The sequence below is a fragment of the Tachyglossus aculeatus genome, chromosome X1 (genome assembly GCF_015852505.1).
Source record: "Tachyglossus aculeatus isolate mTacAcu1 chromosome X1, mTacAcu1.pri, whole genome shotgun sequence".
Lineage (NCBI taxonomy): Eukaryota > Metazoa > Chordata > Mammalia > Monotremata > Tachyglossidae > Tachyglossus > Tachyglossus aculeatus.
In genome coordinates, this window is record NC_052101.1 from 43,322,109 (window position 1) to 43,338,469 (window position 16,361).

The 16,361-nt window shown below is 42.6% G+C and overlaps 1 protein-coding gene across 2 annotated transcripts in view; it reads left to right on the forward strand.

Moving 5' to 3' along the window:
- The first annotated feature begins 318 nt into the window (after positions 1–318).
- NR3C1 (nuclear receptor subfamily 3 group C member 1) overlaps positions 319–16,361 on the forward strand; it is a 132,244-nt gene continuing 116,201 nt past the window's right edge. The window contains exons 1-2 of one of the 2 annotated variants that reach the window (XM_038740504.1): positions 319–400; positions 4,127–5,322. In XM_038740504.1, the coding sequence (XP_038596432.1) occupies positions 4,139–5,322 (1,184 nt within the window). In that variant the 5' untranslated portion in view covers positions 319–400; positions 4,127–4,138. Of the gene's footprint in view, positions 401–2,909; positions 3,369–4,126; positions 5,323–16,361 lie in introns of those variants that run through there. The other variant, XM_038740505.1, reaches the window with a different exon arrangement.

Below are 16,361 nucleotides of genomic sequence, written 5' to 3' on the forward strand. Positions count from 1 at the left end.
GGGGTAAGCCCCGCCCCCTCGGCCTTCCTCCTCCTCCTCCTCCTCCTCCCCTTTCTCCATTTTGCGCGTGTAGCGCGGGTGCCGGTCCCGCGGAGCCCAGGCGCAGCCCGGAGGGCGGCGGGGAGGAGGCGGCGGCGGCGGCCCGGGACAGGGACGGAAGGAGGGAGGGAGGGAGGGAGGGAGTCGCCGCCCGTGCAGGGGGGTGACGACGGCGGCGGCGGCGGGGAGGGGGCGGCTGTTTACTTCCCTTTCCCCTCCTCCTCCTCCTCCTCCTCCTCTCCCTGCTCCTCCTTCTCCTCCTCCCGCTCGTCGTCGTCGCCCCGCCGCTCGGTGCGGTGCCCGTCCGGTGCCCTCCGCCGAGCTGGGGGGCCGGGGCGGGACCGGCCGTGCCCTGGACGAGGTAAGCGGGGGGACCGTGGGGGGGGCGGGGGCGAGGCCGGGCAGCGCGGAAACTTGGGGAGCCCCGGGGAGGACCCCCTGACCGGGCAACAGCCCCCCGCTTCTCCTCCCACTCCCCGCAACATTTAGGAAAAGGACTGTCCTAACGCTAGCAATCAATCAGTCGTATTGATTGAGCGCTTACTGTGTGCAGAGCGCTTGGGAAGTACAAGTTGGCAACATAGTCCCTACCCAACCGTGGGCTCACAGTCTAGAAGACTGTACGATGGTACTCGTTAGGCGCCTACTCCGTGCCAACCTCTCGGCAGCTTCACTTTTTACTTCATCATTTTTAGGCCCCTTCACTTTTTACCGGATCATTTTAAGGCCCCCTTCATTTTTTTCTTTAATCACTTTTAGGCCCCTTCATTTTTTTTATTGGATCACTTTTAGTCCCCCTTCATTTTTTACTTAATCACTTTTAGCCCCCTTCCCGTTTTATTTAATCAGTTTTAGGCTCCCTTTCAGTTTTTATTTAATCATTTTTAGACACCTTCATTATTTAGTTAATCACCTTTAGGTCCCTTCATTTTGTATTTAATCACTTTTAGGCCCCTTCCCTTTTTATTTAACCATTTTTAGGCTCCTTCCCTTTTTATTTAACCATTTTTAGGCCCCTTCCCTTTTAATCATTTTTAGACCCCTTTCCTTTTTATTTAATCATTTTTAGGCCCCTTCCCTTTTTATTTAATCATTTTTAGACCCCTTCCCTTTATATTTAATCATTTTTCGACCCCCTTTCCTTTTTATTTAATCATTTTTAGACCCCCTTCCCTTTTTATTTAATCATTTTTAGACCCCTTTCCTTTTTATTTAACCATTTTTAGGCCCCTTCATTATTCATTTATTTTTTTCCTCAGGCCCCTCATTTCTTATTTTACTTTCTCTAGGCGGCTTCATTTTTTTATTTAATTTTTTTTAAGGCGGGTTCATTTTTTATTTAATTTTTTTTAAGGCGGCTTCGTTTTTTATTTTCTATCTTGGGACGGCTTCGTTTTTTTCTATCTTTTTGGGCGGCTTCGGTTTTTATTTTCTATCTTTTGGGGCGGCTCCGTTTTTTATTTTCTATCTTCGGGGGCGGCTCCGTTTTTTATTTGCTACTTTTTTAGGCGGCTTCGGTTTTTTAGCTTATGTTTGGGGCGGCTTCGGTTTTTATTTTGTATTTTGGTTAGTTGGCTTGGGTTTCTCTTATTTATTTATTTTGTATTTTTTTAAAAAAGGCAGAGCAGCCAAACGGTGTCCCAACTCTTGTTTTCCACGACAAGTAGTTTCCCTGCTCCGGATCGATTAAAATTCCCGGCGAGGTTACAACGTGTCTGCATTCTCGGGGCTGGGTGGGTCTTTTTTCTTTTTCCTTTTTTTTTTTCTTTACCCTTTTTTTTTTTTCCTCCCCCGCCCCCCCTTCTCCGCCTTCCCGGGGAGAAGGGGGCTGTGACAGCCTGAAAGTTGCAGACTTCTCAAGGGGGCTGGTGTTATCTTGCAAAAGTGGGCGTGTCGAGCTCAACAGGTCTCGGCACATTTCGCCATTTAAAAAAAAAAAAACCCAAAAAACGCAATGGTGAAGGTTTCTTCAGGGCAATGTACACTTTGCATTTGCGGGAGGTTCGCTTTGGGGTGTGTGTGTGTGCTTACTTTAAACTGAAACAGACGCCTGAGTGGAGGACTCTTGCAGTAGTTTGGACGCCCATGCTTTCCGATGATTGTGTTGCTGTTGGGGTTTTCGATGCGGGTTGAAATACGGCAACAATTCTAGCTTAAATCCTTCCCCCCTGTCGTTTTTGGTGACTACGGATCCCCCCCCCCCCCCCCCCCGACTGACCGAAAATCGTGACATTATTGGTTTGCAACTTTGGAAAAGGGAGGATGTTGCTCTCCGACCCGTTTCGTTTTTGCTGGGGATTGTTTTGGTTTCGGGTTTGAAGGCAGCTGTCAGGAAAGCGGCGTGCAAATTAATTAGACCCCCACCCATTTGATATTTTCCCCGTGTTTGGAGAACACTGTCAAGTAAACAGCAGTGAAACGGGGAGGTAAGCTCTATCCGTTGACGTTTTTTGTTATATATATTTTATATATGATTTATATATGTAATAAAATACGTATTTTATTATATATATCTGTGTGTGTGTATATATATATACACATATATATAGCGGCTTTTTCTCGACCCGCTCTCATTTGGGTGCCTTAAAAAAGTTCATGATTTTTAACTTCTTCCCTCAGGAAGATTTCCATCTGTTGTGATGGGATTTAATTAAAATAGTTCGACTATGAATGTCAAACTCTCGCATCTTTCAAAAAGGCTTGATTTTAAAAAAATCTAATCTTAGCTTGGAGCTGTGCAGATGTCTTCGTAGACGGCCGTAACATGGTTTCTCTGCTGAAGAGTGGGTTGGGTGAAGGTTTAAAATCCAATGACTGCTGAGTTTGTCGTGGCCATTTTAGTGGACGCTCCTCTTAATTTTTTTCAGTCTTCATGTTTGAGTGTATTTTCTGATGCCCTTTGCAATATCGGATCGTTATTTTGGTACTTGTTTAAGGGGAAGAAGTTTGAATCCTTTGCTCGTACCTAATATACTGTTAGATGCATTTCTGCAAGTTGCGTGCAGTCCAGATTGAAGCTAAATAGATCAATATGAATCCCAGAAAGGACACCCACCGAGTGACAATTCAAATAAGACACTAAAACAGAAGAACCAGTTGCATTCTTGAAATGTAGTGTCTCCTTGAAACTTAGTGTGGTAAGGCCCTTCAAATTAGATTATTTTTGGCTCTCATCAGTGTTTTTCAAGATGTGAGACAACCTAGACTTTTATATTCAGCTTCCACAGAGAGAATCTTTTCTCTTAAACTTTGCCCATCAGGCAGTTGAGCGGAAGGCAAACGTGCAGTATTACTTATTTTTCAAGCAAAAGAGTTGCAGAGTTACACCGGTAAGTAGTAGTCGGATGTTTTAATGTGTGACCAGCCAGTTGGGTGGGGGATTTGTGAGGAATTATCTTCGAGAATTGTGGCACTGAATTTTCCCAATCTCCTAACGTGCTTTGGATGTCCATAAAGTAAAAAGCACTGTAGACTGTAAGCTCATTGTGGCCAGGGAACGTGTCTACCAATTCTGTTGTTTTGGCCTCTCCCAAGTCCTTAGTACAGTGCTCGGCACCCGCTAAGCGCTTAATAGAGGTCACTGATGGAGCAAAGTGGCCTGTCAAAATTGAAAAGTAGTGGGGTTCCAGTGATTACCTTGCCTGTTTTTTCTCTTTTAAAATGCTTGTACTGGCAGCTACGTAAAACTCCCTGAATTTGCAACTTCTTGAAGCTCAGCGGTTATCATGAGACTTATTTTTATTTTTGATTTTTTGGTATGCAGCCAGGTGACTACCTAACGGTGGACTGTTAGCATTTGACCGGGAGGCTGGGCCGCTGGGCCGCTTGGCTGGGTCGTTCGTTCATTGTGTGCTTCATTAGCAAAAGTAAAGGAAATGACACTTTATCTTCTGTTGAAAAGCTACTCTTCTGATTATGAGGAAACAGATTAGTAGTTCCCTAAAGTGTTATTGATGTTTTGCTATATAGAACAATCGGTCTCACTTCCCTGCGACCTAATCAGATCACCGGAGAGTTGTTTGGGGTTTGCAGTTGATTGTTGACTGTTTGTGCAAGTTATGGTGCTTTGTTTTTGTTTTTTTTGTAGCTTTGTTAGCTAATGGACTCCAAAGAATCATTAAACCCCCCTGGTGGAGAAGAAACCACAAAAAGCGTGCATTGTCGGCCCGGAGGAGGAGGAGGAAATGTCATGAACTTCTATACAACCTTAAGGGGTGGAGCTATCGTGAAGGTTTCTGCATCTTCGTCCCCACTGGCTGCCCCATCTCAGTCAGAGACCAAGCAGCAGCCTGTTTTGGGTGATTTTCCAAAAGGCTCAGTAAGTAATGCACCACCCCAGCCGGATCTTTCTAAGGCCGTTTCTCTCTCCATGGGACTCTATATGGGAGAAACAGATACGAAAGTGATGGGAAATGACCTGGGATTTCCACAGCAGGGCCAAATTGGGGTTTCTTCTGGGGAAACAGACTTCAGACTCCTTGAAGAAAGCATCGCCAGCCTCAATAAGACATCCAGTGTTCCGGAGCGCTCTAAGGGTACGGCGCCCGCTGGACCCGACCAGGAGTTTCCAACGACGACGGATTGTGATCTCGCTCTACAGCAGCAGACTTTAACTCAAGGCCAGACTGGCCCAAACGGTGGCAACGTGAAGCTGTATACCGAAGACCAAAGTACCTTTGATATTCTGCAAGATTTAGAGTTGCCCACCGGGTCGCCAGGCAGGGAGGCCAACGACAGCCCCTGGAGATTAGACCCCCTGTTAGATGAGGGTGGTTTGCTTTCTCCTTTGGGAGCAGATGATCCATTTCTTTTAGAAGGAAGTACGAGCGAAGACTGCAAGCCTTTTCTTTTACCGGACACTAAGCCTAAAATTACCGAGCATGGAGAGCTGCTTCTCCCCAGTCCCAGCGTGCAGATGCCTCAAGTGAAAATGGAGAAAGAAGACTTTATCGAACTCTGTACCCCTGGGGTGATAAAACAAGAGAAAGTGGGCACTGTTTACTGCCAAGCCAGCTTTCCTGGGGCAAATCTTCTCGGTAACAAAGTATCTGCCATTTCCGTTCATGGTGTCAGTACCTCTGGAGGACAGATGTACCACTATGATTTGAATACTGCATCCCTTTCTCAGGAGCAGGATCAGAAGCCTATTTTTAATGTCATTCCACCTCTTCCTGTGAGTTCAGAAAATTGGAATAGATGCCAGGGATCTGGGGATGACAGTGTGACTTCCTTGGGAACTTTAAACTTTGCCGGCCGACCTGTGTTTTCCAACGGCTATTCAAGGTAAGAACAGTGGCTTTAATTTCTTAAGGCTGGTGGCTCACTATTGTGAGATTCATTTATTCATTCAGTCGTATTTATTGAGCGCTTACTGTGTGCAGAGCACTGTACTAAACGCTTGGGAAGTACAAGTCGGCAACATATAGAGACGCGGTCCTTACCCAGCAACGGGCTCACAGTCTAGAATGAACTCCTTCTTCTCCATTGTGTCCCCAAGGGGCAGTATCGTAATTTTGGTAAATCGGATTGTGATCATTGTGATACTGACTTATCAAGCAGATCATTTTGTTCCTTAGATGATGGTAGAATTGTTGAGAAGCAGCGTGGCTCAGTGGAAGGAGTATGGGCTTGGGAGTCAGAGGTCATGGGTTCTAATTCTGACTCCGCCGCTTGTCAGCTGTGTGAATTTGGGCAAGTCACTTCCATGTGCCTCAATGACCTCATCTGTAAAATGGGGATTAAGATTGTGAGCCCCACGTGGGACAACCTGATCACCGTGTATCTCCCCAGCACTTAGAACAGTGCTTTGCACATAGTAAGCACTTAGCACATACCGTCATTATTATTACTATTCTTCAGTGAGAGAACCGCCCCCGGCACCCATCCCCTACCGAGTCGCCTCCCTTCTCTCCAGCCCCTATTTTACTTATTAAATGGGTGAACAGCACCCCAAGTGAAGTCACTGAAAAGCAGAATATCAGGGTGCCCAGCAACGAGATGGTGTCCAAACTGCATTGTGGCCCATAAATTTTTTTTGAAGTTTGGCATTTTTTGTACATCAGTTGCATTCCAGTCGCAATACAGAATGAGACACAGTTCCTGCTCACTGGAATCCTCACCATCCATATTAGACAAGAAGGTGGTTCAGAGAAGGACTGTGTTGGTATGAGGCAAAGTGAAATGTTTAAGTTAAAAGAAACTGTAAATTTTAGAAGTTATGGTTAATAACTCCGTCCGTGGAGTTTAGAGTCTGTCAGACCAGTTAGTTGATTGATCTTTTTTGGATCAATGGATTGGGTTTGACCTGAACCTGAAATTTGGGGTTTGCTGAAAATGAATAACAAAAAATAGTTCTGTTAAGACCAGCACGTATTCAGGTAGGGGGATGGATTCTTTTTCTTAGTAACTAAATGCAGAAATTTAGAAAATGCTTGGGTTTATTTTTTAAGGCAAGAAGAAAAGTTGTGGTTGTTAATTGGAAAGAGAAATCATTAGCTGTGCCTGTGGTAGGAATAAAGAAAGACCACCTAAATGTTACGTTGATTTTTTTGAAAGCAGGTGTCAAACTCCTTTCTTAATTTTTTTTTCATTTTGGTCAGAATTCATTTATTTCAAGTAATTTAAGCTTTATCCTTTTAAAGACGTATTTTACTCTGCATGAATCATTGGCCTTCTTGGGATGAGGCCTCTGGAAAAAATTAGACTTTTATATTTGTATTCAAATAAGACTTCTTAAAGGGTTAGATTTTACTTATTACAAAATGGAGCCTCTGCACCCCTCGGTTGACTCTTCAAATCCTCTGTTTTAGAGGGATTAAATATTCTTCTTCTTTAAAAGAAAACAAACCTTGTTTTTGTTGACCTTTGTGCCCTCTAGGATCTTACAATGTTTGTTTACCCTAAGTACTGCATTTAGTTCTGATGATACAATTGCAATCTGTGTTATCTAGCAAGTAGTTTTGTTTTGAAGTAAGATTAAGTTGTTCATTTTTACCTAGATTGTTTTTGTAATTTTTAATTGCATATGCTTGGTTCTCAGAAGCTGAAAATTTGTGGACTAAAGCATTTCTAGGAAACTATTAGATTGTTTGGGGGAAGCTTTAATATATGCACTGGAAAAATAAGGGACTCTGTAAAACCTAGGAATTTTTAAAACTTTTGGGGTTGATGTGTCAGCTTTTTGTTTTCTGTTTCCTTGGTTAGGAAAAAATGTGTTGAACTAAATTTTTTCATTCAAAATTGGAAGGAAAACTCTATACAAACTAAGTTTTAAAGAACACACAAGCTCCGATCTAGGTAGTAATTCTGACCTTAAATAATTGAACATCTGTGTTTCCTTAGCAGAATGTTTCTCGCTGGGATGATCTATACTTGTGTTTATATTCCGTGATGAAAATTAGGATATTTTAGGGCAGTTCTATTTCAGAACCCATTTGATCCTTTTGTAGGAAGATTTTGGTAATTTTGTATCCATCCTACCAGCTTAGTGGAATTCAGTCCAATATTTATCTGGAATAAATTTCCCTCAAAGAGTTGAAACAACGTTTTCTTTCCCCTGAGTTGAATTAGTTTATTGTTTTCAAATGAGCAACGTTGAAATGACTTCAGTTTGTGGCTTACAACTCTCCTGCTGTATAGGTTTCTAGCAGCTCTCCCTCTGTAGCTGTAATAGGATTCTAGCCAAATATTAGCCCTGATCGTTGACCCTTATAAAACAACCAGTCCTACATAATTATTGAGGTGACAGCTGGGTTATTTGAGGACTGATTTTTCCCACCTAATGTCACATTATCAAAAGTCAATAATGCCTATGAGGCCCAGGCGGGATGGATTTTACTAAAATAGTACAAGTTATAGACATAGCTGAAGAAAAAACGGGGGATGGTCAGTGAATGGGTAATGTTTCTCTGAGTAAAAACACACAGCTAGATTAAAAGACTCATCCAAATATTATTATTGTTAATAATAATAGTAATGGTATTTGCTAAGTGCTGTGTGCCAGGCACTGTACTAAGCACCGGGGTGGATACAAGCAAATTGGGTTGGACACAGTCCCCAACCCCCTTGGGGCTCACAGGCTCAATCCCTATGTTACAGGTGAGGTAACTGAGGCACAGAGAAGTGAAGTGACTTGTCCAAGGTCACACAGCAGACAGGTGGCAGAGTCCGGATTAGAACCCATGACCTGCTGACTCCCAGGCCCCGTGCTCTATCCACTATGCCATGCTGCTTCTCTACAAATCATTTGCAATCAAAATAGTGTTTAATGGGGATTATAAATCCTCTGATTAAAGGTACAGCATCTCATTTGAGTGCAAAATATTAATTGCTTTGCTTTGTAACAGTTGAATTGCTTCTGTTTATTTTGGCATAGGAATCTCAAATTATTGTTATTGGGAGGGCTGCTAATGATAGAAATTCTGAAATGCAATTAAGAATACCTCCAAAGCTGGCCCGATTGAGTATCAGTTCAAAGATGTGAAACCACCTGCATGTCCTTGCTTCATTAATCCGTTGTTTGATTTAGAAATTGTTTTGCTCTTGCACAGTTGGTAAGAAAAACTTTAAAAAGAAGGAAATATGGTTTTTAACTTTGAGCCCATTTAGGCTAGTGATATTGCACCTCAGATGGGAACTGTTAATTTTGAGAAGGAAGAAAGTGTGGGAAGGAAAAGTCATCTCTCTAGCCCTGTCTGATAATGCTTTCTCTTAGTTTTTTTTTGGAGGCAAGGGAGTGATTGAGACTCACTAATAATGCTAATCCCAGAGATGCACCGTGACCTAGTGGAAAGAATATGGCTCTGGGAGTTAGAGGACATGAGTTTTAATCTCAGCTCTGCCCCATGTCTGCTGGATGACCTTGGGCAAGTCACTTAACTGCTCTTTGCCTCAGTTACCTCATCTGTAAAATGGGGACTGTGACTATAAGCCCCATGTGGAGCGTGGTCTGTGTTCAACCTGAATAACGTATCTACTCCAGCACTTTAGTACAGTGCTTGGCACGTGGTAAGTGCTTGACAAATGCCATAAAAAAAAGCATAGTGATTTGTTAGTTTGGTAGTATTTCTACTGGTTGTTCCTTTGTCTGATCTTAAAAGAGGAAGGAGATGTGGAAGAAATACACACAAAGGAAAGTAGTTCCTGTCAATATGCTTGCATCTCATTAGGCAAGTAGAAGGCTTCTGCAAATCCTCTTTAGGTTTGGCAGCCATGAGGTGAAAAGGAAGGGAGGTGGGTTAAGTAGAAAATTAGCCTATTCGGTGCCTCTAAATGCATGAAAATAATATATTGCAATTCTTTCATCATGAAATTTATCACAATTTGTTTTGACTTTTTTTAATACTCCCTCTAAAGTTTGCTATTGGATGCCTTTATCATTAGAGATTTGTTTTGTGAATCTGCTGATTAGGTAGGTAAAAGGGGTGTGTGAGCACAAGAAGGAGATTTGTTTGGTTTTTTGGTTATTTTCATGACAAGTAAATCTCAAGAGAACTCCCAAGAAGATGGGGTGGGAATATTTTAATGTAGATTTTCTTTTATTTCCTACCTAGGCAATGACATCTAAAGTAAATTTCCAACACGATTCGACTTTAATCTGCCATTTGGGTTGTTGGGATATCATGATTATAAGAAATCTTTTAGGATACAAGTTTGTGACGTGGTTATTGGAGAGTGTACAGATGGTATTCCTGCTTGTGTGGCTCCTGCTATCCATTGGCTTCAAGGTTTCCATTGGTTCCTTATCTATTCAGTTGATCTGTCATACTTATTCTGTGAAGTATACTGGGCTAAGCACTTGGGCTAGTAGAATTATTGGACATAATCTTAGCCCACAGGCAAATTACAGTCTAGCCAGGGAGAGAGAGAGACAGAAATAAATTGCAGGTAAGAAGAAGCAACAGAATATATATTCTTACATAATAATAATACTAATGATAGAATTTATTAAGCGCTTACTGTGTGCAAAGCACTGTTCTAAGGGCTGGAAGTGATGTGTGTATTTGTGTATGGGGAAGCTTGGGAAGAGTGCTTAAGGAGTGAGGATTCAAGTGCTTAGATGATGCAGTAGGGGGAAAAGGAGGTGAGAAATTAGTCAAAGCAGGCTTCCTAGTGGAGGGGGGATTTGATTTCAGTAGGGCTTTGATGGTGAGGAGACTGCTGAATTTGAAGTCGATGGCAAGAGAGATAAGAGCCAGGCACAGTGTGCAGGTTGGAATTAGAAGAACAAAGCGTAGGTTGGATTGTAGTAGAAGAGCAAGGAAATGTAGGGGTGAAAGACTTGAAAGAGTGCCATAATTTCTTTCTCTGCATCTCCCACTGGGGCTCTTTCCAAGCAAATCTAACTGCACCTTATTTAAGACTCTCCCACCTCCCATCCGTTTCTAACACATTTCGCCTTTCCTTATCAGGTCTGCCAAGCCACGTCCTTTTCCTCCATCAGTAAAAGAATCATATTTATTAAGCACTTACTGTGTGCAGAGCACTGTACTAAGTGCTTGGGAGAGTACAATATGACGGAGTTGGTAACATGTTCCCTGCCTACAACAGGCTTTAAAATCCTCCTAAAAGACACTGCTAAAAGGCCTTGCTTGATTAATCCCCACTGTCCTGATGCCATCCCATTAGCCTCCTAAGTTCTTGTCGCTGGACATATGGGTATGTATGTATGTGTGACTAAGGTATCCCACCATCAGGATGTACCCTTACATTGCTGATGATTCTCATAATTAATCAATCAATATGTAGTATTTATTGGGCACTTATTTGGGGGGCTTTCAAATGTGCCCATGTCTCATCTATCTTAAAAAAAACAAAAAACTCCCTTGACCCCACAGCTCCCTCCAGTTATCTCCTCATCTCTCTCCTACCATTCCTCTCCAAACTCCTTGAGTGAGTTGTCTAGACCCACCATCTCAAGTTCCTTTCCAATTATTTTCTTGACTCTCTCCAATCTAGCTTCTGTCCCCTTCACTCCATAAAAACCACCCTCTTGGAGGTCTTAAATGATGTCCTTCTTTGACAATGCAAAGTTTTATAAATCATGCTGACTTCTCTCACTCTTATGGATAGTCATCCAAGTTTTGTTTAGAAGGCAGGTTATGTCAACACCCATCATTGTTTGCATTCCCTTTGGACCTGATATATTATACTGAATTTCTCTTTTACTTTGGGGATGATTTTTAAAGTATCAGTTAATTGTCTTGCCTGTTTTATAAAACCAGTTTTAAAAGGAGATAATTGAAAATATTCATCAAATTATAAGCAAAACCTAAATAAAACAAGTAAAGGTTTATGAGACCCTCGTTATTATAAGAAAAAACAGAGACAATCAATTTGATACCGTATAAGTAGGGGGGAAAAAAGCCAGGTTACAGTGACAGTTGTTTTGATTACAACTTGATTATAATGAGGGAAAATACATACTCTGAACTTCCCCCTTTCCCAGCTGGTGTAATTCTAGGCAGTTCACAGTGGCAGATTGTCCTGTTTACTGGGGTGTTATCTCTGCAGCTACTCCCATCCAAGCAACCAATCAATCTTAATTAAGGAGCCCTTACTGAGTGCAGAGCAGTGTACAAAGTGCTTGGGAGAGTAGAATATAACAGAGTTGGTAGACATGTTCCCTGCCCATAATGATGTAGTCGCCTTTCTCCCAACTTTCTGTGCTCCTGTATTGCTGCTGTTTTGAAAGTTCCCTTCCTTCACTCACCAGACCCTAGATATTTTTCTCGATCCCTGCAGAGAAAACCTGAACTGTTCGTTGCCTGGTGGGGGCGGGGGAAAGGGTTGGGAGAGAGACTGCTCTGTCTAGTAAAGGACCCTCTAGCCAGGGGTAATTCCCCAGTACTCAGTTTCAACAGGTAGTTGTCCTAGAGGGGGTTCAGTAAGGTGAATTTGCTATCTATTGGGAACCCACGTTTCGGGAAGCTCCCAAAATGACAGCAAACTCATCATCTGTGTCCCTCACTCCAGCTTGTACACCCAATCAGTTCTTAGCCACACGCGGTATCCCTTCCAGGTTTCTTTGTTCCCTGCAGAATCCCAAAGAACACAAGCACTTTTGCCTTCCTACTACCTATCTCCGCTAAGTGCAGATGGCCCTGGGCCAATCTCAATCAATCAATCAATCGTATTTATTGAGCACTTACTGTGTGCAGAGCACTGTACTAAGCGCTTAGGAAGTACAAGTTGGCAACATATAGAGACAGTCCCTACCCAACAGTGGGCTCACAGTCTAGAAAGGGGAGACAGAGAACAAAACCAAACATATTAACAAAATAAAATGAATAGAATAGATATGTGCAAGTAAAATAAATAAATAAATAGAGTAATAAATATGTACAAACATATATACATATATACAGGTGCTGTGGGGAAGGGAAGGAGGTAAGACGGTGGGGATGGAGAAGGGAACGAGGGGGAGAGGAAGGAGGGGGCTCTGTCTGGGAAGGCCTCCTGGAGGAGGTGAGCTCTCAGTAGGGCCTTGAAGGGAGGAAGAGAGCTAGCTTGGCAGATGTTGGGAGGGAGGGCATTCCAGGCCAGGGGGATGACGTGGGCCAGGGGTCGACGGCGGGACAGGCGAGAACGAGGCACGGTGAGGAGATTAGTGGCAGAGGAGTGGAGGGTGCGGGCTGGGCTGTAGAAGGAGAGGAGGGAGGTGAGGTAGGAGGGGGGCGAGGTGATGGAGGGCCTTGAAGCCGAGGGTGAGGAGTTTCTGCCTGATGCGCAGGTTGATTGGTAGCCACTGGAGATTTTTGAGGAGGGGAGTAACATGCCCAGAGTGTTTCTGGACAAAGACAATCCGGGCAGCGGCATGAAGTATGATCTCCTGTGGGTTGGGTCCTGACAAGGAACCCTTGGCCTTCATGGAACATATTCTGGAGGTAATTGAGTCCTCACCTTCCTGAAGACTGCCAGGTCCTCTTGGATCCTGCTCCTTAAAGCTCCCAAGACTCTGGGCTGGCCTTCCCTTGATCTTGCCCAGGGGTAAACGAGGCTTCTCTCCATTTGTTGTCTTGGTTTCAGCATGCCTGAAACTCATCCGTGCTCATATCCTTTTGCCATTGAGATGGGGTAGTCCATGAGGCTGAGAACCTGTTCAGACTGTATCTCAGGGTCAGCCCCCACTCACTCCAAGAACTCAGTACAGTGCTCTGCACACAGTCATTGCTCAGTAAATATGATTGACTGACTTGACTATTAGAGCCCTGTTTGTGAGGGAGATGCAGTCTGTGGCCCGAGGCTGGGATTTTGATGAGCTCTTCTGAGGCCCTTTGTGGTGGTGACACATGGTGATATAGGCAGTCCAGAGTATTAATAATAATAATAATATATGGTATCTGCTAAGTGATGTGTGCCAGGCACCGTACTAAGTACTGCGGTAGATAATAGCAAATCGGGTTGGACATGGTCCTTATCCAACATGAGGCTCACAATCTCATTCCCTGTTTTACAGATGAATTAACTTAAGCCCAGAGAAGTGAAGTGACTTGCCCAAGGTCACACAGACAAGTGGAGAAAGTGGGATTAGAACCCATGACCTTCTGACATCCAGGCCCATGCTCTAACTGTTAAGCACAGTAGATGTTAGGGACACAGTCAGTGGTCTTTATTGAGGACTTATTATATGCAGAGCGCCATGCATACATACCCTTGGGAGAGCACACATTCCCTGCCTATAATGAGTTTACAGTCTAGAGGGGACACAGTCTCAAGTGCCCTTTTCCCATCCTCTCCTTCGTCCCCTCTTTTTTCTTCCCTTTTTCCCTTTCTCTCCCCATTCTTCTTTTCTCTTGCCTTTTCTCACCCTTTTTATGTGCCTCTATTTCCCCCCCTCATTTAGTCCCACACTCCCTTCAAAATCCCATCCCCTCAGTGCTCCTGTTTTAAAGAAAATGTTGGGTTACCATCTTGGTCCTCAGCATGTGTGTAGCCCTGGATTTCCAGGCTCCATAATCCCTCTCACTGGCTTTTGGAATTCCCCACATCCCTGGGCTTTTTAACAGGAGTAAATTGGGATAGGAATTATTTCCCTGAAAACCACAAGTTTGAGAGTGGGCCGACCGAATCAGAGTATACGATCACCAGGGTAGAATAATACATATTTGTGGAACATTTCAGTAAACTCTTATTTTAACACATCTCAGGGAATTCTAGAATTGCATCAGTTAGGCTGAAACTTCGTTATCGAACCTGACAGTTTTACTGAAATTTAGTTTAGGTATACATACCAGCAATTTGCTCTTTAAAATGTTCTTGAAAATACTTTTTTTATTATGGTGGTAAAATGAGAGTTGACAGAATGGAAGATTTGTCCAGAAAAATGTATTAATGCATTGGAAAATATCACTTAGTTATTGACCTTTGGGGGCAAGTTTGAAAATCAGATTTACTATTAATGATTTAGTGATGTCTGTATGGGGCACCATGTAACATGGAAGTTAAACCCTTTTTTATTGACTTTTTATTCATCTTAATGGTTACCCATACCTTCTTCCTTAGCCAGTTAGCAAGAGATAACTAACTACATAGTACTTTAGATTGTAACTAGGAATAGGAGGATTTGGTGGATTAATATTGTATCTCCTCCAGCCTTTAGTACAGTGTCTTGCACACACTAAGTATCAGTGATTAGAACAGTGCTTGGCACATAGTAAGCGCTTAAAACAAATACCATCATTATTTAATAAATACCATTTGAAAGTGTTAGGTTGAGGTTGTACAGTTGAAATGGAGGCAGCATGGTTTTGTGCAAAAAGCCTGGGTCTTTGAGAGAGGAGACCTGATCTGGATTCTAGTTCCAGTTTTGTAATTGGCCTACTGTGGGACCATGGACAAATCTTTTAACTAATCTGGGCCTCAGTTTCCTCATCCGCACCTCTCCTTTCTTTCCGAAGATACTGAGAGGATAAAATGACACAGTTAATGTGTAAGCACTTTGGAAATACAAAAGTATTGTGAAATAAAAGGAGGTTATGCAGAGTTTATTTTGTGGGATATTGCATCCCAAGCCAAGCCTCCTTAATTGGCTTACCAGTCTGCCTACTTGAAGTTCTTGCTTGGAAGGGTCCAATCACCAGCATGCTTGGATTCTGGGGGCTGACTTCCCGAGTTTCACCAAGATAACAGCTAGATTTGCACTTGGGGTTGTTCCCTTTATTCACCTCTCCCTCAACCCCACAGCACTTAAGTCCATATCCATAATTTATTTATTTATAGTAATGTCTGTGTCCCACTAGAATGAAAGCTCGTTGTGGGCAGAGAATATGTCTGCCAACTCTATATGTTGTACTCTCACAAGCACTTAGTACACTTCATTCAGTCATATTTATTGGGCCCTTATTGTATTCTTTGCACCGTAAAATGATTAATACCAATCAGTAAATATGATCGATTGGTAGATTGAAATGAAAGTACCAGACTGATGGTGGAAGAGCTGGAATTCCTGTCTCGCAAATCAAACTGATTGACTGGGTTTAGGGGATCTTGGGTAGAATTTAAGATGGGATAGACTAGTGGTTAGGGGCTATATGACATCTTGTTTGCTCATTTGGTAGTCTGTAGCTTCATGTTTGGTCTGCTCAGTGCAGGTATGGATCAGAAGAGTAATTTTTCATCAGAAAATATACTTTAAAACACCAAGAAACTAAAACTTAGTGGCTTGGGGGATGGCTTTACTTACAAAAAGCTATTAAATCAATCTGTGAATTCAACTTACCTACCAGTTTTCTTCTTTCAAGTACTTTTTAATAGATGTAATTCATAACATTTAAATTTGTGGTCATTTGACAGGAATTACAATTCCACAAAGCTTATCCATTTAAAAGATAAATCCAGACCTTTTCAAAGTATGACCAAAAAAAATCATTATTTGTTATCTTCTCTTGTCTTATGCTGTCGAGTCGTCTCTGACATATGGTGACACCATGAACACATTTCTCCCAGAACGCCCCACCTCCATTGCAGTCATTCTGGTAGTGTATCCATAGAGTTACTAATATTTCTTGGGAATAGATACGGACAGACTAGGGAAGAACTAACTGAGGAAGAGGGATGGTATTGAGGGATACTGTGTTACAGTTGTGACAGTTACCAAAACTGGGCTAAATTTAAAAAGGTGCACAGCAGTCTCTAAATCAACAATTTGAGCTATCTGTGCCTAAAATGGGGTAAGGTTGGGAGAAAGCTTTAGCAAGAATTATGAATGTGTAAAGGGGAAAATGAAGGATGAAAGTGGCTATGCGCCATACACATACCACATACTCTTAAGTAGAAACCTAAAAATTAAGTAGAAACCTGAGTCCTTTCCGCCAAGTTGTGAA